At 46.7% G+C, this 26978-nt stretch overlaps 1 protein-coding gene across 1 annotated transcript; it reads left to right on the forward strand.

Annotated features, from left to right (window-relative positions):
* Positions 1-20393: 20393 nt before the first annotated feature.
* Positions 20394-23053, forward strand: TFF3 (trefoil factor 3). The gene is made up of 3 exons (XM_066370139.1): positions 20394-20527; positions 21764-21910; positions 22855-23053. The coding sequence occupies exons 1-3, from the start codon at positions 20404-20406 to the stop codon at positions 22866-22868; spliced, it is 285 nt and encodes a 94-aa protein (XP_066226236.1). The 5' UTR covers positions 20394-20403; the 3' UTR covers positions 22869-23053.
* The last annotated feature ends 3925 nt before the right edge of the window (positions 23054-26978 follow it).

Below are 26978 nucleotides of genomic sequence, written 5' to 3' on the forward strand. Positions count from 1 at the left end.
TCCCAGCTGTGTATTATTGGGGAGCTTCTCTTATCTCACATTTTCAGGTGTTCGCATGTAAACTGGTAATACTTACATCTCTAGCCAGATGTAGTGGGAATTAAAATTAATGTTTGTGAGGTACTGTTGCCTAGTGGGCCCAATCAATGAGGCACCTTCCAGGGTGTCGGGCAGAGTCTGCTCCTCTTGTCCTGACACCAAACAGGGTCACCCTGTGGTCTGTGTGTAGAAGTTCCTTCCACATACTACATGTAAGGCCAGTCTGACTGCATCCAGATGCGGTGGGTCCTATACATGTACTCATTACATTCATTGCACATTCATTGAGCTCACAGCAAGCAGCACCGCCACTCACTTCTGACGGAAGTTGGTCTGGCTCCCTGCGTCTCTTGGAACAGCGTCATAGCCTTCTTGATCTTAGGATGCTGGACAACCCTGGCCCACTATGCTTGGGACCAATTATACAGCAAAGATCACCATCAAAAAGCACAAAAATGCCAAAAAAAAAAAAAAAGGAGATACTAAACAGGCCATGAAAAGACAGTCTGAGAGCAGAAGCAGAAAGACAGAAGGTCACCTTGTTGGACCTCAGCTGGGAACGTTCCTGGTGAACCACGTGTTTTCACTGGCATTTCCAGGCATTCGCACATCAGCTAATGACCACAGCAGCACGGGGAGTATTGACACTGGAGTTAAAAATATTATACATTTTAGCAAGCGGGTAAATTTTCAAATAGGGAGTCCATGAGTGATGAGAAGCTACCGTCTGCTCATTATAGGTAGTATAGTTTCATTATATGTATTTGGGAGATGTAGTACATACACATAAATACTCCTAGCTGTTGCTTTGAGGTTCAGGAGAGCAGTCCCTCTGTGGACACCCCTTTTTGCCTAAAGAAGGAGGCAGAAAGGCCACAGCTCCATCTGAACCTCTATGGGACCCCATGGAATCATGGCATAGCAATAATATCATATGTATCACATCTTCAAAATAGACACATTACACTTATACTGCATAGCAACTTCAGGATCAATCATCTCCTACCTGTGCAAACTTGGCAAGTTAATTAGATGTACTGTGCCTTGTTTTACTTATATGCAAGGTGAGAGTGTGAATAGCACCTTTCCTTATAAGCTTTTAACAGGATTCAATGAGTTAATTCATGAGATGTGCTTAGAATAGTGGCAGGCACATAGCAAGTGCTTAATGAGAACGCAATGCTAGTTGCTGTTATTAATGCATACACTTCCCAATAGTCCAGGCCCCACTAATCAGGATGACACCGTGGTCTCATTTGTCTCAGTACCCATCAGCCCTCTAGAATCCCACTCACTCATGCAGGAAGGTCAACCTGGGCCAAGTCTTCCCACCAGGGTTCTTCTGTGGCCCTGGCTAATGCTGTGGTCCTTGTGGCCAGCGGTCCCCATCGCAGGCTGGAATGCTGAGGTTGCCACCTCATCAGGAAAGCCCTGGGAGTCTGCCCTGGCTGGTAGGGGCTTTGTCAGGCCTTTGTGCCTTCCTTTTTCACAACCTCTGCCTCTTCCTTAAGGCTTGCCAGCATGTGTGGTCACAGTGGTGGGATGTCCCAGGACATCCCTGGGAGTTTCCTCAGCTTCCCTGCAACCCTGATGGACTGGGAACAGAGCAGACGCTTCATTCCATGGCCCCTGGTCCCATCATGTCTGACTGCAGTTCCAGCCCAGCCTGGCCTCCCTGAAAGCTCAGACACAGATGTGCTCATAATGCCATGGGTCCAGGGCTGGGTGACCAGGTTTCCACAATAGTCCATAGGTGACAGCTTTCATATTTATTTCCTGTGATCCTTAAGTGTTCAATTCAACCTTAATTTCCCACAGTGAGAAATGTGGCTTTGAGAAAGGAAGGACTCTTGTATTTGTCCCATTTGGAACCCATGGCTAATGAATCTTAAGGTGTTTTCCCCCATAAAGAACCTAAGGATGCTCACATGGCTGCCTGTCCTCCAGTGCCCTCTACTGGCCAACATAAGTACAGAATTCTATAGCCTTCGCCTGCCCCATTGGGTACCCCAGGCAACAAAGATTTGGTGTCTAGGTATACCTTCTTAGTGTCAGGAGATGGATCTCACTAACTATTGTTAAGTTGCTAAACTGATAAAGTAGGATCAAGCTGACTTTATTAATAGGGGTCAAAAAGTAGAGATTCTGAGTTAAATGTTGCACCTGTGGGTTAGAGACCACTCTTTTCCTGGCTTGAAGACAACCACCTCCCCTCTGTCCTCACATGGAGGACTCATGCACATGGAAAGAAAAAAGAGAGATCTTCTCTCCTCCTCTTCTTACAAGAGCATTCATCCTATCAGATCATGATCCTACCCTTATGACCTCATTTAAGCTTATGCCCATAAAGGCCCCATCTCCAAGTACAGCCACACTGAGGGTAGGGCTTCTGCATATGAATTTGAGGGTAATGGCAACACAATTCAGTCATAGAATTCCCTTTCATTAATCAGTTATTGTCTTCACAATAGAAACACTGATAATGGTGAGGGGTTTTTAAAATTAGCTTTATTGAGGTATAATTCAAGACAATAATAATTGCCTATTTAAAGTAAATAATTCAGCAAGTTTTGGAAAATGTATACAGCCCCCCCCCCCCCCAAGTTTCCTAATGTTCTTTGTAGTCAATACCCTCCTCCGTCCTCCGGCCCCAGGAGACCAATGCTCTGCTTTCCTTCAGTGTAGTGTTGCCTCCTCTGGAATTTTATAGACTCACAGTGTGTGTGTGTGGTCTTTTGCACACTGCTGTGAGATCCATCCAGGTCCTTTACTCCTTTTCCTTGCTGAGTAAGTATTCTGTGATTAGGGGTATTTCATGATGAGTCTACCATTCATCAGATGATGGACATGTGGGTGATTTCCAACTCTTTACTATTATGAGTAAAGCTGTTATGAACAATTGTGTGTAAGTCTTGAGTGGACTTGGGTAGATACCTTTCTCTTAGTAAATATCAGCAAGATTGCTGGGTGGTATTTTATTATATTCAAGTTTATAAGAATCTGTCTGTTTTTCACAGTGGTTGTACCCTTTTGCCTTTTCACCAACAAAGCTTGAGAACTCAGTTGCTCCTCACATCCTGTCCAACACTTGATGTTATTAGCCATGCTGGTGTATGTGATATGGTAGCTATTTTTCACTCTAATTTGCATTTCCCCGGTAACAAATGATATTATGTATCTTTTTATGAACTTTTTTTTTGCTTACATCTTCTCTGGTAAAGAGTTCAAAGATTTCACATGTTTTAATCAGGGGTTTTTTCCCCTCTGTATTGAGTTGTAAGAGCTCTTTATCTATTCTGAATACAAGACCTTTATTGGATATGTGTTGCGCAGATATTTTCTTTCAGTCTATGACTTGCCTTTCATTTCCTGAACAGCATCTTTGAAAGAGCAAGTGCTTTTATGCGGATGAAGTCAAATGTTCCCAGTTTTTCTATGATTCCTAAAGCCACAAAGATTTTCTATTATATTTTCTTCCAGACTTTACAGCTTTAACTCTTACATTTTGAATTTTTAACACATTTTGAATTAAATTTTCAGCATGAATTTGGGTCTTTTCTGTTGGGGACCGAAATATAAACAGGGTGTTTTTATATCCAGGGGACAGGTGCTGGGCCTAACCACCCATCTCACCTGCCCAGTTAACAAAGAGCTATACCTGATTATTGCTTGACCCACCCATGTTTTCCGGAGGAGACTGGAAGCTAGTTTCTTATTGGTGTAAAGTTAGATCTAAATGGTATGGTGAGGGTTGTCTTTGAGTTGTCTTGGAAACAACTGAATTGCTAATGGACCATGTTTTTTCCCTGAATAAAGACAGATGAGCTTCTGGGGGCGGCCATTGCATCGGTTTAGGAGCAGTAGAGACTACTCGCCGTATGGTCCTCCCGAACCCATCTTTATGTATATATCTTTAATTTTCTGTCTATCATTTATTTAATTCCATACCTTTTCCCGTTCGAGGACCCCATAACAGACTTGTCGTGGCTGGACCGCGACACTTTTCCTTTGTTTTTTCCCCCTCTGGAACAATTATATGGCGTTGGGATGATTTGGTATTTTTGGCATTGTTACAATTTCCCTGTGAGACCATGTGGGTGGGCATAGAGAGTGTTACAGATTTGCTCCCTGATAATGTCCTCTATTTCTTCTATGTTTTATTTGAGTTTCATGTCTCTATGGAAAACTTTTTGGTAAATTGTGGTTTTCCTAAAAACTTATCTATACCACCCAAATTTTCAAAAATTAGTTACATAGTTATTCAGAACAGCCTTTTATAATTTTTGAAGTTTTCTTCATTTCAATAGTGACTTGGTCAATTTCTATTTTGTGTATTTATTTATTTATATTTTTGTTTAGCTTGGCTAGTGTTTTGCGCATATTTTAAGTTTTTTTTTAAGTAAGATTTTTATTCATTACTTAACTTTACTATTTCTCTCTAAACAACTTTGTTAACTTCTTTACTGTTGTGTTATTTTGGCTTACGTTCCTATTTTTTCCCAGCTTTCTTCATAGATTTAAAAATGTGCTTTTTATTATCATGATTTTAAAGTTCTATAATTTTGACTTATAGTTTATCTTTTACCCACAAATGTTTAATAAAAGATATTTAAATTTTCCATGTGTAAGAACCTTTCAAAAATGTTGAAATGTTGTGATTTTCTGATTTTGTAGTATTAGATCCTAGGGTGATTGTAACATTTATGCTTTGTGATATGTAATGCGTTTTTTTTTGTGTGTGTGTGAGTAAATATATGCTTAAATGCTGTGAATATTTCATTTCATGTGCACCTAGGAAGAATTCATCAGAACTTAAAATTCGACACATATATGTCCGTAAGATCTGCCTTATCGCTTATATTGTTTAAATCCCTATTTTCTTCCTGATCCTTTTGTTCCCATGATCCTCTTACAGCTGAAATGGTTCCCCACAGACACAGCCTGTTTCCCAATACATATCAGCTGTGTTTTGTGTACGTTTTCCTGCCTGTACCCAGTTTATAAAGTATGAACCTCTGCCTCGCCCTTTGTCAGCACAGAGGTGTTTCCTGTGAATTGTGGCTTCCAGGTTTACGTCCCCCACTCTTGCCTCAGCGTCTTAGTAGTTAAACCACTTCTGATCATGAGTGTTTTAAAGTTTTACATTTTTAACAATATAGTGACTTATTTTTTTTAATTATAATGACTCTTGGTTAAAAGCAGAAAGCAAAAGGAATACTGGTCAAGAAACACAGAGAGCTAACAAGGAGAAAAATAATAAAAGTAATCACACTGAAAATTTATTGTCAGATCTTCAACAGATAAGTTATCTGATGACTCTATTTTAGAATCTCATAGACAAATCAACCTCTCTCCAGAAAGTAAAAACAATGTTAAAGAAGTGATTATTGTATCAATTATTGCATTTTTAATGAAATACTTATCCAAAACAAAATACTTTTATATCAATTTACCTTATTTTATAACACAAAATTACTATAAATTATTTTTGTAGTTCCCAAAAAGAGTTTGGGATTCAATTTTTTTTTTTTTTACTGTGAAAAGTGTTCACAGTCAAAAGGCTTGGGAACCATTGCCCCCTGCCAGCTTACACCCCTTATCACTCTTGAACCCCATATTAATCCCAGGAGTAGTCCTCTGTATCACTCCCATTTTTAGTAGATGTGCTGCCAAGGCAAGCATCCCAAGAATTGTTTATTAGCTCCAAAATCTCTGAACTTTTTTGCTTTATGGCTATGTTGTTCTGCAAAACGTACCTTGCACTTGAGTGTATTGAATTATGACCCAGATGATCCTCATTACAGCCAATAAAGCCAGCGCAGGGTGCTTGCCCATCTGCCCCGGTTTGTTTCACCAGGGGTCTATAAATGTGTAGAAGTAGAAAGTGTTCAGCCTCCGTTGCTGATGGTTTTCTATTGATTCAATAGCTCTTAGGCACTTGGCTGGAACCATGCAACTTGTCTAATAATAAGTAATTTCTGCGCCAGGGTGCAGCACTGAGTTATAAATTCCTCTGTGCGCTTCTGGCCAGCGTCAGCATTTTTATGCTCTTAATTGACCCATCCCTTGACTACAATCACCCCACCACAAGGACATCCATCCTCCAGCAGTTGAGGTACCAGGGAGCAGAACAGACAGCAGCGTCCAGTAAACAGGTGGCTCAGGAGAAGACGTGGGAGGGTGTGTGAAGCCAAGGCTCTGCCTCAGGACTGGGCAGCTGCTCTAGGCATGTAACCCAGTGTGGAAGGCAGTCTAGAGGGCTGGGCAGCACCTTAGACCAGTGGTCCCCAACCCTCGGGCCGCGAACCGGTACAGGTCCGTGGGCCATTTGGTACTGGTCCGCAGAGAAAGAATAACTTACATTATTTCCGTTTTATTTATATTTAAGTCTGAATGATGTTTTATTTTTTTAAAATGTCCAGATTCCTTCTGTTACATCCGTCTAAGACTCACCCTTGACGCTTGTCTCGGTCACGTGATACATTTATCCGTCCCACCCTAAAGGCCAGTCTATGAAAATATTTTCTGACATTAAGCCGGTCCGTGGTCCAAAAAAAGGTTGGGGACCACTGCCTCAGACCACGTCAAGCCAAACGGAGTCACGAAGGACTGAGACTATTTTAAGAGTTTGCATCTCAAGATCATCACAACTGTAATAAAGCAGTTTTTATGTGTGGATCTACTGTAACTATGGCAACTGCACCATGACTAGCATGACGTTGGTGTTTTACCCACCAGGCTGCCCCGTGCATCTCTGCTGAAGCACCACACCCACCATGGGGCATCACGATTGGATCCCATCTTCTGTCTGTAGACTCTATGGACCATCCTATCTCAACCTCCCCACAATACAACAGGATGAAGGTGAAGGACAGGTCATGGCCATTGTGCTTTGTCCTTAAGCAGCTTCCATCTAGAAACCAAGTACTGGGGACCCTCCTGCCTGCGGGCTATCCATGGTCTCCTCCACAGCATATGCTCCTAGTCTCAGGACAGTCTTGTTCTGTCCCAATGCCCCCGAGAGAGGCACATTCTCCTATCTTCGTTCATTTATTGTTTCTCACGTTTTGGGCAACCCCTCCCCATTGACTCAGTAACATCACTTCCATCTAGCTCAATTCAGAGTGTCCTGTTCCTTTAAGATTTTCTCTGTTACAAGAGTGCTGTGTGAACATCAAGGCACCAGTGCTCACAGCGTTCTCCCTCTCACAGGACTGTGTGTTTATTTGTAAATTTATTCTTGAAATTAGCATATTCACCTTCTTACCTTAACGGTTTATCCACTAGAGCTATGCAGCAGGAATGTCTCCTGGATTCCACAGGGAAGATGAGTTGGAGGTTATGAGGTTCCCTCCATGACCACAGCTTTCTTTTAAAAACGGTGTGACCACGTCATCTTCTCCCTCTACAACCTCCCAGCACCTGGGCTGAAGCCTGTGCACACAATGAATGTTTAGGAACTATTGACTGATTGTTCTTTGTTCAATAATGTTTCCCTTCCGCCTGTAGGAGTTTAACAAATATCACTTTGGGTAAAACCCCTGAAGACATTTAGAAGCAAGATATCACTTGAGCGTTATGCATGTATGAATAATCTATTAATGAACTTTGGTATTTAGCTTCTTGCCATTTGACATGCAAAACAGGGCTATTATGAGTCTTGAGCTCATGGGGCACCTTTACAATTAAGAGCTCTGGGAGGCACTGGCCAGGGAGGGAGGTGCTTGCCTTTGGATGTTGACATTCTTTGCAATCTCACACTTTGCTTTCAATTCCCTGGTGGGTTAAATTCTTGATGAGGGGAATCCATTACAGCAGGGAAAAAAAAACATCTTTTGAAACACTGAAGTAATGGTGAATACAAAAAGGGTCACCAAGAGAGATTTGCTGTGGCTAACCCAGCACATATCCACAGGGCACCTTTAGCACAAACCGGCCAGCATTCTCTGAGCAGCCACCCTGGAGAGGTGGCCAGCTGTAGAGACCCCTCCTCCCATGCAGAGAGATCTCCCTTACCCCATATAGACAGCCCCATGCCTCCCAGCCAGCTTCCAGCTGCCTGCCCATCCTAAGGTTCAAGAAATGATGTGGACACTCAACTCTTGTGTCCTCTTAAACTTTCTCTGCAGTTTTGATAGAAGGTTTTTTGTTTTTGGCAAACAGCATATTTCTTAAGGGTAGGATGTCTTTTCAATCTCTTCAATTTCCCCCAAACTACTCCTCAGCAGCTGGGCTAGTCACTGTTGGGGGTGTAGCGGGACAAATCACGTGTGGGGTAAGCCTGCGTTTTATGAGATGCAGGACACTTGCAGTTCTGGTCATTCTTATTCTGCGTTTTAGTGATGCAGAATCTAATAGACCATTTCTGCTGGTCAGCAGACAACAATCACCCAGCTGTGGCTGAACAAATTAGGGGTCATTTCTGAGAAGTCACCATCACAATCTCTAGTTTATTTTCTGTCCTACTTTGAGGTGAAGGATGAGACAGTATACAGTATGGGGCACAGAGTGTCTGTGCATATGATGCAGAGATGAATCGTGTGAAACACAAACTCTTACTTGGTGTCTCCCACTAGGATGCCAGCTCACCTCACGCATGCTGTCCTCTACCAGCAACCACCCACCCCCCTCACACACACTCTGAGACACAGCCTGGTCTTCATCCTCAGCGGACTTGGTGAATCTACTGATATAAAGCTGAGATGGCACTGCAGAGGCCCAAGGACTATAAATGAAATAAGACAATTTGAAATGACTTGAGACTTTCATTTATCATCAATCTGGATGCTGGTGGGATTTATAAGTGGTACTCTCCCTCAACCCTGACCCAATAAGCCTCTTTGACATTGACCAGGTTTCCAGGACTGGATTCAGCTGGCTCCTGAACCAGGTCCCAGGGCTCTGATCCCAGACTGCAGGCTGGCTTCTCCCAGCTCACCCATACCAACCACCTCCTCTCCCTGCCTCCCAAACCACTTTATGTTGTTTGGATCTTTAAAAAATAAAATAACTTCAAATGGCCCACATTTCAAACTCTTCTCATTAGTCAGTCAGAATGCAATGTAATGGTCATCTGTATATCTACTACCCAGATTTATTGATGTTGAGTTTTTGTTCTTTTTGCCTTGATGCCTCTCATTTTATATAAAAAGAATAAAATTATAAATTCACCTGCTTTACTCATCCTTTTCCCTCTTGTCCAGAGTTCACCATTGTTCTGAAGTCACTGTATTCTCGTGCATATCCATAAACACATACATTATTATTATTTTTTTTAAGTGAGTGATAGGGGGGCAGGGAGACAGGCAGACAGAGGGATAGACTCATGCATGTGTCCCAACCAGGATCCACCAGGCAAGCCCTTTACACAGTGATGCTCTGCCCATCTGGGGCCCCTGCTCCATTGTTCAGTGTTGGGTAAACAAGTGTTTAGTTTTGCTTGCTTATATTCAGCAGATTACAAATTGTGGACTGCTTGCTGCGTGGGGAAGGGCTATTGTTTGTTATTGTTTGAAGGAGTTTTTTCTCCCACCCTGTTTTTCTGGGGAGTGGAGAGAAAGTCCAGAGAGAGAGAGAGAGAGAGAGAGAGAGAGAGAGAGTGCTGAGGGGCGTAGGAGCCCTGAGATTTCAGCCCAGCCTGTTTGGTTGGGGGTGCTGAGGCTGGTGGGGGCCTGTGAATATGGGAGAGTTCAGAGAATGAGTCGGGGCTTTGGGAGCCCTGAGTTAGAAGGAAGCGGTCTTCCCTGCCTGTTTGCTCATCTGCCGTTACGAGACTTTAATAAATGGAATGGTCCACCATTTTCTGGCTCCACTGTTCCTTTACCATCCATCTGCTCAAATCCAATGTGAACCTGCATGTGCATGGCCATGGTGGTGGCCACTGGCCTTACATCTGGCACAGCGAGCAGCATTTGAATCAGATTGGTATGGAGCCACCAACACCCTTGAGGGTCATTTCTTCCCAGTGTATGGTTCCCCATGGCTGTCCTTTTGGAGACTGTGGGCTGGCTGTTTTTTACAGCCTTGCGAGAGGCCACCCAAGGTCTAGAGTTTCAGAATGCGCTGTCAACTGAGCAGCCACAATGGATCAAGCTGGAATAGTCACTGGAAAAAGAGCTGCAGATCTGAGAACTGCAGGTCAGGCTAAAGGCTAGGAAACAGCCACTGCTTGAACTGGAAAGAGTGCTGGAGAAGGAGGCTGATTCAGTCGACAGCTGCTGAGCACCCGTGGTGCCTGGAACTGGAGTGATTTACAGGTTTGCAAGTTGCAGTTTGCCCTGGAAGTTGAACATTGGCAGTGGCAGTTGTTGGAGGAACAACTATGGGTTCAGCTTGTCCTGAAGATGGAGCAGTGCCAGTGGAGTGGCTCTGAGTCGGTGGGAGCAGGCGTTTCCAGCTTCTCTTCTGTGGATGAGGAGACTCGGGCTGAAACTGCCGTCTGCAGACTCCAGAAGGTAAAAATCCAGCAGCAAAGAATACCTACTAAGCCCCTGGTAGGCTTGCTACAATTGTGGGACATGGGGTGGATGGTATCATGCTCTCTGGAGCAGAGATGGAGAGGTTGATCACTGTTGCCACATGCTCCTCCTTGTGGCAGCATCTTCAGAGCTTCCCTGACGGCAGGGATGAGGGGGAGGCCTGAGGCCCTATGTGAACCTAGCTGCCTGTAATGGACCTTTACCTTGGTGATTTCACAGACAGCTGGGCTATTGTAGACTGACTCTTGGACTGCAACCAGAGGGGCACCGGCTCCCTTGTAGGATGGACATGCCACTTTGGACAGTATGAGAGACCCTGATGGGGGGGGGGGGGGGATGTGCTCCGTTGGATGCCCTCCTGCACTGGAAAGCTGATCTCATCCAGTTGAAGAGACACACCAAGGACAGTTTGAGGTTTCCATGAACATAGCCCTGGACTATACATACCTTCCCACCTACTGTGGAGTAGGGGGCCAAAGATGGGCCTCCATTTTGTGCCTTGGGCAGAGTGCTCAAGGAGACATTGTGAAGGGCACCTTTATCATTGTTATAATTGTATAATTTGTGCTGTTGCTGTAGTCTGTTTATGTAAGGTACCTCATTCCTTGCACAGGGATACCTGTGGTGTAGACTGTGAATCAAACAAAAGGGGTGGAATATTGGGTAAACAAGTGTTTAGGTTTTTCACTTGTATCTTGCACCATGTGTGTGTAGTCTGTAGAAGGCTCCTGGTGCTTGCCCTCAGGGCAACAGATTGCAAATTGCGAATTGCTTTCCTGCTTGGGAGAGATCATTGTTTGCAGGGTTTTTTTTCCCCAGCTTGTTTCGCTGGGGAGTGGAGAGAGAGTTCAGAGAGAGAGAGAGGAGTGCTAAGGGGCTTGGGAGCCCTGAGATTTTGACCCGGCCTGTTTGGCTGGAGGTGCTGAGGCTAGTGGGGACCGGTGAATCTGGGAGAGTCCGGAGAATGAGTTGGGGCTTTGGGAGCTCTGAGTGAGTCTTCCCTGCCCATTTGCTCATCTGCCGTTATGAGACTTTAATAAACGGAGTGGGCCACCATTTGCTGGCTCCACTGTTCCTTTGCTGTCTGCTCAAATCCAATGTGAACCTGCATGTGCATGGCCATGGCAGTGGCCACTGGCCTTAGGCTCAGCAACCGAACTATTTCAGCTCCTGAGGCAAGACCATAGAGCCATCCTTAGCGCCCGGGCCAGCTTGCTCAAACCATTCGAGCCATAGCTGCAGGAGAGGAAAAGAGAGAGAGAACAGGGTGGGGGAGGGGTAGAGAGACAGATGGTCTCTTCTCCTGTGTGCCCTGAGTAGAATTGAACCTGGAATTTCTGGTGGTACACTGGGCCAACACTCTACCACTGAGCCAACAAGCCAGGGCCGTATTATTTTTTTAAATAATAAAGAATGGTGTCATAATATGCCAGTTTTTCAACTTCTGTTTCACCATGGCTTACCCTCAAGCCAACTCCCAGAAGGATAGGTGGTTCACTCCGTTCCCTTTGCCTTCTTCCAAGTGTCAGCTGCCTTCCAGGATCTTGCAGGATGTTTTTGTTTTGTCTTTGTTACCCTCCTTTGCTTACACATCATTGTTTTTGTATATTTTCCGGAGTTTTTGTTCTTATCTCAGGAAGGGTTGGATAATTAAAAGATGCCTAGTGTTTTTGAGGTTGGAAATCTGAATTTATCTTTCTCTAATATGGGTGATTGTCATGACACCATATTCCATTGTTCTCTCTTTTCCCTACTTATGTGAAGTATATTTCGGTCATTATTCAAATGTCTTGACATATGTGGACCTGTCTCTGGCTTTCCATTCTCTTCAGTTGTCTAGGATTCTGACACCGCACCAGCACATCTGTGTTCTACACCGTGGTTTCATAATCAATGTTAATATCTGAATAGATACCTTCTAATTCTTCTCTGTCTTTTTTTTTCTTTAGAAAGAGAAGAAGGGAGAGAGATGAGCAGTATCAACTCATAGTTGAGGCACTTTTTCGTTGTTCATTGATTGCTTTCCACATGTGCCTTGACTGACATGTAAGAGGATGCTAGAGTGGAGGTTCAGCTGAGTCACCCAGAAACAACAGATATCATGTTTCAAAGTAAGATGGCAGCATTTTAAAATCCATTTGGCTAAGAACTGTTAGATGATCCTGAAATGGTGTACTTGTATTGAAGCTACAAAAGGATCAGGGGAAGAGAAGTTTGGAGAAAATGGTGTGTGAGAATTTAGAGAGAACTGGTGATATGCTGAGTCCCTTGCACTCCTATCTTGCCCTGAGGGGGGTTCCCCCAATCTTAATCTTAAACCTACTGAATGCAGCTGTAGCGTGACCACTGAGAGAGCCAGGTTTGTGTCCACCACAGCTGGGGTTACAGGAATCTGGTTTCTGACTCCTGAGAACTCTAATATCTAGCAAGGAATGGGATATGCCATGAGGATCTGCCTCTCTCCCAGAGTCTGAGAAAGATGGGTAAATGCCTCTGGTGACTCAGAGACAGGCCACGGGACCCAGGAGAACTGTATGTGGCCACCCCAGTGCTTGCACTAGAGGTGTGAACATGAATTTCTCATTCAGAGAAACTCAAGGCATTGCCATGCTTTCAGGGCACGGAGGAGTTGATGAGCTGGTAAGAGCGTACCCTTGGCATCAGAGGGAATATGGTGAGGAATCCTTGAAGAGCCCCCATGCTGACCTGAGATGAGGAGTTTGTTATGCCTGACCAGGCAGTGGCGCAGTGGGGTAGAGACTTAGCCTGGGACCCTGAAGACCCAGGTTCAAAACCCTGAGGTCGCTGGCTTGAGGACAGTCTTACCTGCTTGAGCGTGGGTGCGCTGGCTTGAGTGTGGGATCATGGACATGACCCCATGGTCTCTGGCTTGAGCAAGGGGTCACTGGCTTGGCTGGAGCTGCCCCTCTCCCCCGCCCTAGTCAAGGCACATATGAGAAAGCAATCAATGAACAACTAAGGTGCTGCAAGTATGAATTGATGCTTCTCATTTCTCTTCCTTCCTGTCTGTCCTTTCTTTATTAAATTCATCACATTCAACCTTCTGTCAGTCAATTGGCTTAACTCTGTAATCATCTTAATCCTCTTTATAGGATGAAGACACTCATGATTGTATCTTGCTTACTTTCTTATTCCTAAGAATAATTTACAGGAAACTCCTATTGATAATATTAACTTAATTTGATTTACAGACAAATCTTCTCTAAAATAAATAATGACATTACAAACTGGATATGCAGAATTTTCTATGGTGGACACAACTGAAATTTCTTATATACCTGAAATAAAATCTACCTAGCAGGCTGAACTCATTATTCTAACTCAGGCTTCTCATTTGGCCAAAAATCAGTAGTCAATATTTATACTAATAGTCGTTATGCATTTGGTGTAGCTCATGACTTTGGAAAGTTATAAAAGCAGCAAGGTTTCTTAACTTCCTCAGGACAACCCATAAAAATGGGAGACTGGTTGAAAAATTTCAAAGGCCATATAGCAAGCAAAACAATCAACAATTATCAAAATTTCAGGACACTAAAGCTAGCACTGTAGAAGCAAAAGGAAATTAAATAGCCAAGCTATCGAGACACGAGATGCTTCTTGCTGTCTTTTAAATCAGTAAAATAATATTTTACAGTTCCGATGGATGATTGCAGAGAAACAGGAAATATAGCAACAAAAAAGGGGAACCTTTGTCCCAGGCAACTTGGACCCAATCAAACCAATTTTGCCTATAAGGGTTTAATGACCTATGCTTTAACATGCACATGAGCTAACACATTAGGGTCCTAAAAAGATTTTGTAAAGTAAACAATATTATGCTACTTTAATGCAATGTGAATAGCAAATATTTCTATCTGTCCAAAATATAACCCTGAAAAATCATCCCATGTGTCTATTTGAAACATGACAATTGGACTGTACTCAATGCCACCATTTCAGAGGCACAATATATATTCTGATTTAATAACCTCCCATCCCCAGGTTGAGGCATTTTCTTATAGGAGAGCTACAGGCTTAATGGTATATAAATTATTGGGGGGAAAAATTAATTCCAAACTGGGGAATTTCCTCTAAGTTAGTGACTGAGGGACTCATTTTACTAGACAAATAATGCCACCCATCTGTAATATTTGGACTATTTTACAGTAAGCTTTTAACCTCCCATGGCCCAAAGCTCTCCCTACAGTACTCCTTAACCTGAGATATCTACTCCTTCTGGTAAACTTAAACCTTCTCTTCATCACTGGCCACCCTCTGCATCTGGATGAAGGGGCATATGAATAAGCTTTGCTAAAAGTAGACAGTCAACATTACTTTCAAGGGCTTATTAACCAGGTTAAAGAAATTAATAAATTAATAACCAAGTTGTTTCACTATGTGCTCCCAGGAGACAAAAACTTCAAAAACCACAACTTGCAACCAGAAGAGTTTTGTCCATAGAAAAAAGACACTAAAGCCTGACCAGGCGGTGGCACAGTGGATAGAGCGTTAGACTGGGATGCAGAAGGACCCAGGTTCAAGACCCCGAGGTCGCCAGCTTGAGTGCGGGCACATCTGGTTTGAGCCAAGCTCACCAGCTTGGACCCAAGGTTGCTGGCTTGAGCAAGGGGTTACTCGGACTGCTGTAGCCCCACGGTCAAGGCACATATAAGAAAGCAATCAATGAACAACTAAAGTGCCACAACGAAAAACTGATGATTGATGCTTCTCATCTCTCTCTGTTTCTGTCTGTCTGTCTCTATCTATCCCTCTCTCTGACTCTCTCTCTGTCTCTGTAAAAAAAAAAGAAAAAAGACACTAAAGATTCTTTAACATTGTTAGAAGAGACATTATCAGATGCCTAACCACGAATGTACATCTGCTCCTATCTCTGACATTTGCCTCCACCTACAGCAGAGGATGAGAAGCAGCGAACATCAGAGACAGTTCTCCTAAGGCATTGACAAGGCCTGTATACTTACACCTTAACGTGGAACTTTATTAGTTTGATTGTCTTTGCCCATCTGCTAATATTAACCATTAATAATAAAGACATTTCATGATGAAACTCCATGAACCTTGGGTGGGAACTTCTGAGTAAGGCCTGCTCTGGTCAGAGTGTTAGGGCCCCCCCTCCATTCATATGTTCCCAAATTCCTATGTTGAAATCCTAACCCCCAATGTGATGGCATTAGGAGGTGGGGCTTTTGGGAGGTCCTTAGGTCATGAAAGTAGCCCTTTCCCAATTAGGATATGCGCCTTATAAATGAGGCTCTGGAGAGACCCCTCAGCCTTCCACCACCTGAGTGAGAAGATGCTAGCTATGGTTCCTCACCAGAACATACCCACGCTGGCACCATGATCACCAACCTCAGTCTCCAGAACTGTGAGGAATCAGTGTGGTTTGTTAGCTCCCAATCTGCAGCATTCTGTCCTAGCAGCCTGCACAGACCAGGCCAGGACCAGATACACACTCACATCCATACTCGCATTCCCAGTCAGTACACAAACGTGTATGTCAGAACAGAACAGAGTCACATTGAACTGCTTGGCTAGGGTCTCTGTGTGCAGAGCTTTAGAAAGGCCTGTGCCCGTGCACCATTGAAGTCACAGTGTTCAAACCAAACTCTGAAATGACCGCTGCCCGATGCGGGCCAGGTAAGACGCACCTGGCAGATAGGCCTTGTCCCATTGGCTTGACACCATTCCGCTCACACCTGTGGTCCTGGCATAATCATTAATAGGGCCCCGGATACTCTTTAAAGTGTCCCTGTTTGGATAACTCCTTACATAGTCACCTCCCTGCTGGGCCTCCCCGGCATGGGCTGTCACCTGCCCTGGCCTCCTGACCAGGAAGCGGCTGCCTTACACTTCCCATCAACAGTGTTGTCTTAGCCTCCACTGAGACAAGGAACTTGGAAGAAAAGGCCCAGTGAGGATTATTGGGGTGACGCATGAAGTGTGGGGAAGGGAGTCAACAAACATTTGATGAGTGACGTTAACCAGCAAGTGCCAGAAACTGGCAATCAAATGGGCAGAGAGAGGGCAGGGAATAGGTGTGGATCACAGCATGAACAGGGTCCTGGGTGGAGGGGCACTGGGCACTGGGCAGAGCACCTCTCCCTCACCCAGGAGCCAGGTCAGGGCCAGAAAGAGGAGGGTCCCCTTGAGACAAGCTGTTGAGATCTTTAACCAAGCCTCTCCCCTCTCTCACACGAGAACGGGAACGTACAAGGTGGAGCAGACACTCAGAGCTGGGTGCCCTTTGGTATACTTGCTTCCTGGGGCTGCTGTAACAAAGGACCACAGACTGGGAGGTTTAAGAACAGGAATCTCTCACAGTTCTGGAGACAAGTGTAAGTCGAGGTGTCCACAGGCTGGGCTCCCTGTGCCCAGGGGAGGAGCCCTCCTGCCTCTCCAGCACCGGGAGCCGCTGCGGCCTGCTGGTCCTTGGCTCTGAGCTGCATCCCCCAGTCAGGGCCTCGCCTGGCACGTGGCGTCTTCCTGCATGTCTGTGTTCACGTCGCCTTCCGTCTGTGTGTCTGTTTCTGCATCTCTTCCCTTCTCATAAGGACACCAGTGAGACTGGAGTTAGGGCCCACCCCATTGCAGTCTGACCTCATCTTAACTTAAATAATTATATCCAAATAAAGCCATGCTCTGGGGTTCCAGGAAGGGCATGAATTTGGGGGTGCTCTTCTACCCAGCACACTTGAAAGTCGCTTATTGACAATGGGAAAACTTTGAAGCCTGAGTATGGTGGCTGCCCCCTCGGCTCAGGAAGCTAGTGCGGACTTCAGGCTCCTTGGAGTCTCCTGATGCTGGTCGGAGTCCCAGGGACTGTCTTCTGCCCTCCCTGGCTGTCCTTCCAGAACAGGCTCAGTGCAGAGCCTGGGCAGGCGCGAGTAGAGGGCACGTCCAGGTCCCCAATCGGTGCACTGCGAGGACCTGGCTTCCTGCTGGAGCCCGTCCAGCCGAGAGGCCCACTGGGCTACAAGGGTGGGGCTGTCAGTGCAGAGCCCAGCATCTCCACACACATCTGCTCTCCAGATAGCAGCTCTGTTTATTTCTGACTTATCGCTGTACCTTCGTGTCCTTGTCATCAGCCCACTCATTCCTAAGGACCTTTCTTTGTTGCAATAGATCCAAACCAAAGGAGTCACTGTAGCTAAGATCATCCCAGTATATCTTGAGTTAGACACCCAGGGGCTGTCATATACCCCCCACCATGTGTGGAAGGACAAACACTGGCCTAGTTTTAGGGGGAGGAGACCAGGGCCCAGAAGGGGCTTTGTAGGACCTATGGCCTCTGTCCTCCTCCTTCCCCCTGCACAGCTGGTGGCTGACACATGTGCAAGGCCTGACCACCTCCCCTGTTTGTCCTCAATAGAAATGACACCAAAAACAAGAGCCTCCCTGAATTGGTCACTATGGCTGCTACTGCAGGTCCAATTGTTCAGAAAGGTCTGGCCAGGGGAAACAGCGCAGAACACAGAGATGGGCCCACACCCAAGGCAGCTGCAGAACGATGTGACAGCTGGTCAGCAGGAGGCTACCTGAAGGCATGAGTCACCAAGACCCATCTGGGTTTCGATGAACATGGCTTTGTACTCTCCTTCAGCTGGCTCTCTGCTGGCTTCAGTAGCCAAGAGGGACAGAATCAGAGGGGTGGGGAGTTACTGCTGTCTGCCTGAAGCACCTTTCTGACTCTCACCCATCTGTGAACTCCTATTCATCCCTGAAGATCCAGTTCAGACTTCACCCCAAATGAGAAGCTTACTATGTAACACCCTGCCAGCTCTTATCACATTGCTTCACAATTCACACTTTAAGCCTTGTTCTCCTTGCAGGGCTCTGTTCTCTGAGGTCAGGGGCCATCCCTGGTGCCCTTGGGGCTCAGCATGTGTAGGCCAAGCACCTGGCCTGTGATCCATGCTCAGTCTGTGCTTGTTACACATATGTAACAGCATCCTTCAGGTGGCAGACTGCAGCCCCAGCACGTGGGGCCATACTGCCGGCTTCTTGGACTCATCCAGGAGACCCTGGTCTTCCCTGGGAACCTGCACACCAAGCCCAGGGTGTGGGAGGACCCTCAGGACAGTCCAGACACATGCTCACCCTAGGGGCCTGCAGTTCCGACACTTTTTTCTTCATCCCTGGAAATTGAACTCCCTAGAAAAGCAGGGAAGACCACTGGACCAAATAAAAAGGGTGAAGGGATTAAAAAGTAATAATTGGGAGTTACAGAATACCCACAGGGATGAAAAGTACAGCACAGGAAATACAGTCAATAACACTGTAATAACTACACATGGTGCCAGGTGGGTACTGGAAACATCTGGGAGGACACTTTGTAAAGTAGATTGTCTAACCGCTGTGCTGTACACCTGAAATGAATACAAAGTAGTAGTGAATGTAAACTGTCATAGAAAAAATAAGCACTAGTTGAGGAGACCAGGGCATGTGGAGGTTTTGCCTCCAAATAACTGTCCCTTCTAATCCTGTTTCTGCAGTGTTTGTGCTTCCTGGAAACTAGCCCATTCCACAACGATCTGGCCTGTATTTTGAAAGCAGGTAGGCAGAGAGTCTGGCTGGAAAAGGCTCCCCAGGAATTTCCCCAGGACGATATTTTTTTGTAATAGAAAAACCACACCATCTGTGAGCATGGTGCATGTCCCCTCTGGGGGTGTCGCTCCGCTGCGACCAGAGCCTGGGGCAGAGGCCAAGGAGCCATCCCCAGCGCCTGGGCCATCCCTGCTCCAATGGAGCCTCGGCTGTGGGAGGGGAAGAGAGAGACAGAGAGGAAGGAGAGGGGGAGGGGTGGAGAAGCAGATGGGCGCTTCTCCTGTGTGCCCTGGCTGGGAATCGAACCCAGGACTTCTGCACGCCAGGCCGACGCTCTACCACTGAGCCAACCGGCCAGGGCGACCCTGTCCTCTCTTGCTTCCACCAGGTTGTCACCTACACAGGATTGGGGTAGGGGGTGATGGCTGTGATGGACAGCTGAGACTTCAAGGTCCCACCAGGTCTACTCAAGTAACCTTGGACAGCCACCTTAATTTCTGAGCCTTAGTTTGTTTATCTGAAAAATGGGTATAAATATTCCCAATTCACTTAGATATACTGCTGTAAAACAATTTTCCAGATACGTACAACCTTCCTTTAAAGAAAATGCAAGTTGGGCAAAGGTGTATAGTAAAATCGTGCTAAGTAAAAAGGTGTGTTAAAATCGTGCTAAGATCTCGAGAGAACATTTCTAGGAAAATACCTAAGAAAGTATTAAACATGGACACTGCTGGGCAGGAAAGGGTCTTTTGTATTGTTTGATTTTTAAAACCAACTTCACATATTATATTTTTATTAAAATGTATTGAATAAGTTTACTTAATATATTTATTAAAATGCAGGTAATAATAATTCTTTTTTGGTAGATAAAAAGCCAAAAAGAACGGAAAAAGATTTGCATCCCCCTCCTCCCAGGAGCTGTGCGAGAGACATGAAGTCACAGGCACGGTGTTCCTGAGTCAGGTGTGTTTCCTGTCTTCTCGAGTCCCAGGGATTAAATGGCCTACCCTAGGGACTCCTGTTGCACAGGGAACCTGCTTGACTCTTCTTGGTTGGGTTGTTGATATTGAGGCCCAGCCTGTCCTGAGCTTTTATTCTTTCCCTCCTGGCCAGGATGATGAGGGGCTGACACAGCCCGGCTCCCTGATGGATCAGCACCACCTTCTCTGCTGTAGGTAGCTGGGCCCTTGGGGGTTCTACAATCAAGTTCTAGGAAAAGCAGGCGGGGCCCACAAGCAGGGAAGGGCCATCCCCAAACAAACAGACTCCAGGTGCCTGTGCAAACACAGGGGTATAAATGAGTCTTCTTGGTCAACGCAGCATGTCCTCTGAGTGGCCGGGTCGCCAGAGGTTGCTTGTTACCATGGAGGCCAGAACGCTGTGGCTCCTGGCTGTGGTCCTGGCCTTGGGGTCCTCCAGCTCATCAGGGCAGTACGTGGGCCTGTGTGAGTACTGCTGTCACTCCCCTTCACTCCACACAGGGACAGGGGCCTAGGGGCAGGGGGGCACCCAGGAGAAGGAGGAGGGACACGGAAGCTCCAGGTTCAGGGGCTTTCAGTGGCTTGAGGAAATCCCAGTATTAACTTAATAATCATCATTTATCAGATACATACATTTTCTTCTCAGTGGCCCTAGCACTGGGTCTTGTTGTCCCCATTTAGACAAGGAAACTGAGGCTCAGAAGGTTAATAACTGACCTAATACCTGATCAGTGTGAAAATCAGGGCTGGAACCCAGGTCTGCCCAGTTGGCACCCTGTGCCCAGAACTACTGTCCCATCACCTTCTTTGCTAGAAAAGAAGAGACAAATGACAAGGATGACTTCCAGAACAGTTCTGGAATGATTCAGCCCTTGCATTGCAACCCCAGATGGGGGATACAGCTGTTTCATCACCCTAAATTTGAAGAGATTAAGGTGCAGCTTTTATCGGCTTACCTCCTGAGCTGTGTCAGAGACAGCGGTTCCCAAACTGGGCTCCTGTTAAACTCACCAGAGCCCAGGATGACCGATTACGTCCGAATGTCTCCATGTGGGTGTGAGGCCTCAGCGGTGGTAAGGAATTGTGGACAGGTAGCCCTAGGAGAGGATTTAAGAGCTGTCATGTGCTTTCTGTTTCCCTAAGCAGACCCCAGTTAGGTGAGGAGGCGAAGTGCACTTCGGCTAACTTTAGCCATGCAGCAGCCTCCTTGGAAAGTGAACTTTGGAGATGGAAGGATGTAGAGGGAAGGTGTGGCAAGCCAGACGATCTGGGAGAGGGAGGTGCAGAAAAGGAACACAAAGCTCAGAGGGCATCGTGACTTTGCTTATTGAATGTCTATATCCTGTTATACTTTACATTTTTAAAAGGGAGCGGGGAGTTTGTAGATAAAACAAGTGAAAAGGAACTTTGTTTCTGGGTTCAGCGGGCCCCGGATTCCTTGGGCAGCTGCCAGCTTGAGGGAAAGCAGGTCCATGTTGACTTCCTGATAAGGCACTGGAAGCACCCAGGCAGGTGGCCAGATTTCCTACAAAACATTTCTTTTTAAATGTTTACACGGAAAGCAGATGTTGGGGGTGGTTGTCATATCCTTTGAACTCAGGAGGGGGGAGAAAATAAGAGTGCAAAGTTGCAAAATGAAGCCAACAGAGCAACCCCAAGCCAGCAGGGCACTGGCCGCTGACTGGGCTTTGTCTGGGACAGCGGATAGCCAGTGTGCCATCCCGGCCAAGGACAGGGTGGACTGTGGTTACCCCGAGGTCACAGCTGAGCAGTGCAACAACAGGGGCTGCTGCTTCGACTCGAGCATTCCTGAGGTGCCCTGGTGCTTCAAGCCTCTGCAGGAGACAGGTAAGCCTCCACATACACAGGGTCCTTTCTGGTCATGGGGTAGAGCCTCCAGGTCCCCAGGAAGCAGCATGCCCCTGGGTCCTGGACAGGACACCAGTGCCATGGCTGCTCATTGGTGAAGACCTTGGTCAGCACCTTCATACCCAGGGCAGCCAGCCCCAGTGGCTGGCTGTTCCCTGTTGTACTGTTGCCTAGAGGTTTGTGCAAAATACAAAAGCAATCGTTCCAAAAAGATGTCAAAATCAAGGCATTATGTAGAGAAAACTAGTTAGAAATTATCCTGGAGGAAAATGGAAAATATGTAGGTTTGGAAAGCTGAGTCGATTTGCCAGACATATTCAGCAAACAAACCACCAACATTTGTGACACACAGACAGCTGGTGGGTGGCAGTCCTAAGTGTGGGGTCCTGGTGTCTCTCCACATCCCAGCACCCCCTCCCTAACCCTCACTCCCTTGGTGATACAGGGGGGTGCAGGACAACCACCCTGGGGAGCCCCATGTCAGCACCAGATGGTAGGCACATGAGTGGTTGCTATCTTGGTTCCATTGGCCCCGCCTCACACATCCTGGACGTGGAGGTCCCTATCAGCCAGTTGGGCAGCCCATGTGCCAGCTCACCTTCTAAGGAAGACACCTTCCTGGAATCAGCACTCAAGGGGCCACTCTTGCCCTCTGTCCCAGGATAATTTGTAGGGGTCCTGAGAAGTGGGTGACCTTGCAGAAATCCATCTCATCATCTGCCCCCTTCCTCCCGGGACCTAGTGTGTGGCATGTGGCTGTTCTCCCATGAGGTGGGGGACTCAGCACTTCCCCCAGAAACTTGGGAAAGAATGCAGCCTAAAGTGTTGACCATAAAGAGCCTGTCTTGACCTTAAGAAGCTGGGCAACTGGGGGGTAGAGAGGAGACCTGCCACCAGTAATACATTCTATGCTTTGTTTCCAGAATGTACCTTTTGAAGCCACTCCCACTGCACCTGGACCCCTTGGGAGGTGAATGTCTGCACTCTGGTGTCTTGCCTGTTCATCTCTGCTCTCCTATCCCCTGTTCCTGGCATGGCTTTGGCTGGAAGCTAATGTCTGGAGCCTGATATCTTAAAGAATAAAGATCCATACTCAGCATGAGGACAGGTCTTTATTCCTGAGACTTTATGTTGTTGTGTTTTATTTCTGCCAAGTTGCTCTCACTTCCTACTCAGCACATCAGAGATGGGGGTAGCAGGGGTTGTTATAGCTCTCCAAGCAAAATGTCTGTCCCAGTCTGGGGAGCAGGAGCAGAAAATGACCTCTAAGGAGCTCCACTGCCCGTGGGCTTGGTGCAGACCTCAGACCTAGTGCAGACAACAGGAAGGGCAGCAGCCTTCCACGTGGCCACTGCCTCCTGTGAGTTGAGCAAAGATATTTCAAAAGTAAGTTTTAAAAAAAAGTATTAATGCTTTTCTTGGTGAAGAGAAAGCCAATAAAATCATTCTACAAACTGGCTGTCTTGTGTATTTATTTGCAAGTCAAGTTTAACATATGCTTCACCTTGGGTGGTCACCTTTTCCATTTTTGTGTTCTGAAAAGGGACCCGGCTATATGAATAAATGCAGAAGGGTCACTTCCAAGATTCTTTGTCAAGGTCTCATGAAGTTTTAACAACACTTCAGTGGGGAGTTGGCCCCCAACCCCGACACAGAGTTCCACGGACAGCGGGTGGGAAGCTCAGTGAGCTCCAATGGGTTTTGCATATTAGCTCAGGCCGAGTGTCCTCTGCTGTTTCTGGTGATGGGACTCCCTTAAGGACATGAGGATAATTCTGTTGCATGCTTTTAATGTTGCCAGTGGCCAGAAAACAGTGCTGTCCATGGGGGTGGGGGTTCTTGATCAGGGCCGTCCTTCTCACTGGAAAAGAGATACCAGCTGCTTTCAAAACGAAAGCCTTTATTTTTGAGCTTGCACTTGGAACTAGGACCTTAGAGATATTTCTACCCTTGTCTTGCAGATAAAGAACCTGTTCAATAGTCCCTGCTGAGAGGGACTTTGTCAGGATGTCCGGGTCTCTAAACCCTAAGCCCTGTGTGTTCCTTCTAACACCCTCCAGGCCTGGGGGCGAGCGTTTCCAGGGACATCTCAGACCAAGGAGCCAGGCAGAGGGCAGCCTCTCACTCGAACTCTGCCATGACCCATTCAGTTCTCGCTGGACAGCTCCCTAGTCCCGCCTCTGTACCCCTCTCTCCTCACAGATGCCACCCTGCTTTTGAAGCTATGCCATCTGAGCTGGAGGGGTATAGGGGTCACTCTGGCCTCTGGGTGTTGGCCAGTGACAATCTCTGCCTAGAAGACTCGTCTAAAAGTGGGAGGGTAAGGAAGTAGGGGAGAAGTGAGGGGGTTAATCTTCTTGTCCTGGGGCTCAACTGTCTCTCCCCAAACTTTTCTCCGTTGTTTCTGCAGGGTTCATGGGGGTCATCCTGCATGGCAGTCTCTGGCTGTCTGCCCCATGCACCCTGAGTGCCTGGTCAATGCAAATGCTAGCCCCACCTCCAAAGCCTTTAGGGGTGTTTCATGCCATGCACACGGACATGAACATTAGAATCACCTAGGAAGGTTTAAAAATCTCAGAGCTCTGACGATTATATCAGGGTCCCTTGGTGGGCCTGGCCCCAGCAGTGCACAGAAGGGCAGAGAAGCCGGCACAGGCCTCTGCGAGGACAGCCAGCTGACAGTGAAAGCAAAGTGTGTGGTAAGGGGCTGCAGCGTCAAGGAGAACAAGAGCTCCGGGCTGAGCTTCAGCATTGTTACTCTTCCACAAAGCCTCTGGGCCAAGATGACCATAGACATCTGGGGACCCCCACCCAGCCACTTTTGAAAAATACGTATTTCATTAGAATATCATCTATCTTGATCACTGAGTTTGGGGCTCTCCCTCCAAATTTGTGCTTCACCCTAGCCCCACGGGGGGGGGGGTGGCATTCTCATAAATAAGTTCACAGAGCACCAACATCTGGCCAGACCACGGACCATGATGGAGTTGAAACACACTCAAGATCTCTGTGCAGTAATGTCTGACCTGCTCCAAACCTCCTGGTGACCAGCAGCCCCCTCTGCTGGCTGACAGGAGTGACTGTGGCTTCCCATAGTCATGCAGTCACAGCTGCAGCCAGCTTCACGCCTCTTCTAGACAGGATTATTGAAACCCAACACCCATTAAACTCGCCTCCTGACAGCATCCAATCCTGATAAAGTCCTCTCTCCTTGAACCTCCCCAAAATCACATAGCACAAGCCCAAATCCTGCAATAAGTCCTTCCTAACATCTTCTGACCAAGATGCCCCATACATGTGGTATGCCTTATGGCCACAAATTCATCAACCCCACTTGACTGTCTGTGTGCTCTTGGGGTCTGTGGTAGGAGGGTGTTGGCAAGACACAGGCCAAGGATTTGGCGTGGGCAATGGCAGCTCAGGGCGATATGTTCTCCCCCAGGGGTTCTAAGTGGGGCTGCACTGCCATAGGGGACGGTTACAATCTGTAGGCATATAAGATGGCAGGGGTCTGGGATGTTCCAGTGTAGACTGAAAACATTTTTTTCTCTTTTACCCAAAGTGCAGTAAGGAAACTTGTATTTACTCTTGCTTTACACATGAGGAAACAGAGACATTTGTTCCAGAAACACAGCATTGCTAAGGTTCAAACCTGGGCTCTGCCGGCCACTTTGTTGGGCTGCAGGTAGTATAGTGGTCATTAGTGGACTTCAGGCACCCTGGGCACTCAACTGTCAGTGACTGTCCAGGGGTCCAATGGTCTTTACACCACCCGCTAAACCTTCTCACCCCCTGGTCAGTGTGCCTCTAAACTTTTCATCCACCAGTGGCTCAGGGTGAATTCAAATAATGAATTGGGTTCTGTAAGATTCAGGGATTATTTTGATATTAAATGCCTTCCTTGTTGACTTGAATATGGTATACATTTCTAGAACCTTCCAGAAACTATGAGAACTTTGACTTGCCTAGGAGAAGCCAAATCCCCTTGCTGCTGATGAAAGGGGATGTAAACAATAGGTTCTTTGTGCCCGCACACACACATGTACTGTGGCCATTAAATGCATTGATTATTTCCTGTGTTGCTTCTATGCCTTTCCTTTTCTCCTGAATTTAAGTGCAGTTGGCCATTAAAAGTGTTGCTCCCACACTTCTTATTTGGCAATGGTTCCTTCAGTGTTGACTGGAGGGCTGTGTATTGTTTCAGAAGATGTTGGAATTCTCTAAAATTCATCATGCTAGTCCAAGAAGTCTTAAACTTTCAGTAGCTTGGAGAGAAGGGGTTTTGCTCCATCTTTAGATGCCAAAACAGAGTCAGACATGCTGCAGTCTCCCTGGGGAGCCCTGCGAGTGAGAAAGGGCAGGCATGACCTTGCTGTGGGTCTGATAGCTGTGAATGGAGAAGGGGAAGGAAGGACTGGGTGGTCAGAGCCTCAGCCCATGGCCAAGTTCAGACGAGGTCTCCCACCGGCTGACAGTCCCCAAACCGACATGCCCCTTAGAGGGAGGATTCCTGTTTTGGGGAGGAAAGGCCTGGCTGGGAGCAGTGAGAGAACATGGCCTGGCTTGGTGTCAGTGCTGTGGTCAAACCCAGGGGACAGGGGCTGGGGCTATCAGTCAGCTGTGTTTCTGCATCAGGTTCCCTCAGGGGGATGTCCAGGTGGCTCGTGGCACATCTCCAGGGCTGTCTCAGAACCCTCATGGTTGTCGCAGAACCCCCAGGGCTGTCATGGAACCTCCTCTGTCATTCCGTTTTCTCTCTGCAGCCGTTCTGTGTCCTGGGCTGTGACTGCCACAAAAGCTGCAAAGTCTCCCCTCAGACCTCAATCTTTAAGCTGAAGATGCACTGTTGTGAACTGGAAGAAGTTAGAAACCCTCTGAGCCTCAAAGTCCTCACTGGCAAGCTGGGGACAGTTGTGATAGCTGTATCACAGGGTGTTTAATGAGCAAGATGCAGGCTCAGAAAGAGCCTGAGAGGTCCAGGCCCACAGACCTTGGTCCTAATGCTTTGGTGTGGGGCTTCTCAACCCTTTTGAGCTGTGGCCCCTTT

This window comes from Saccopteryx leptura, chromosome 2 (assembly GCF_036850995.1).
Source record: "Saccopteryx leptura isolate mSacLep1 chromosome 2, mSacLep1_pri_phased_curated, whole genome shotgun sequence".
Lineage (NCBI taxonomy): Eukaryota > Metazoa > Chordata > Mammalia > Chiroptera > Emballonuridae > Saccopteryx > Saccopteryx leptura.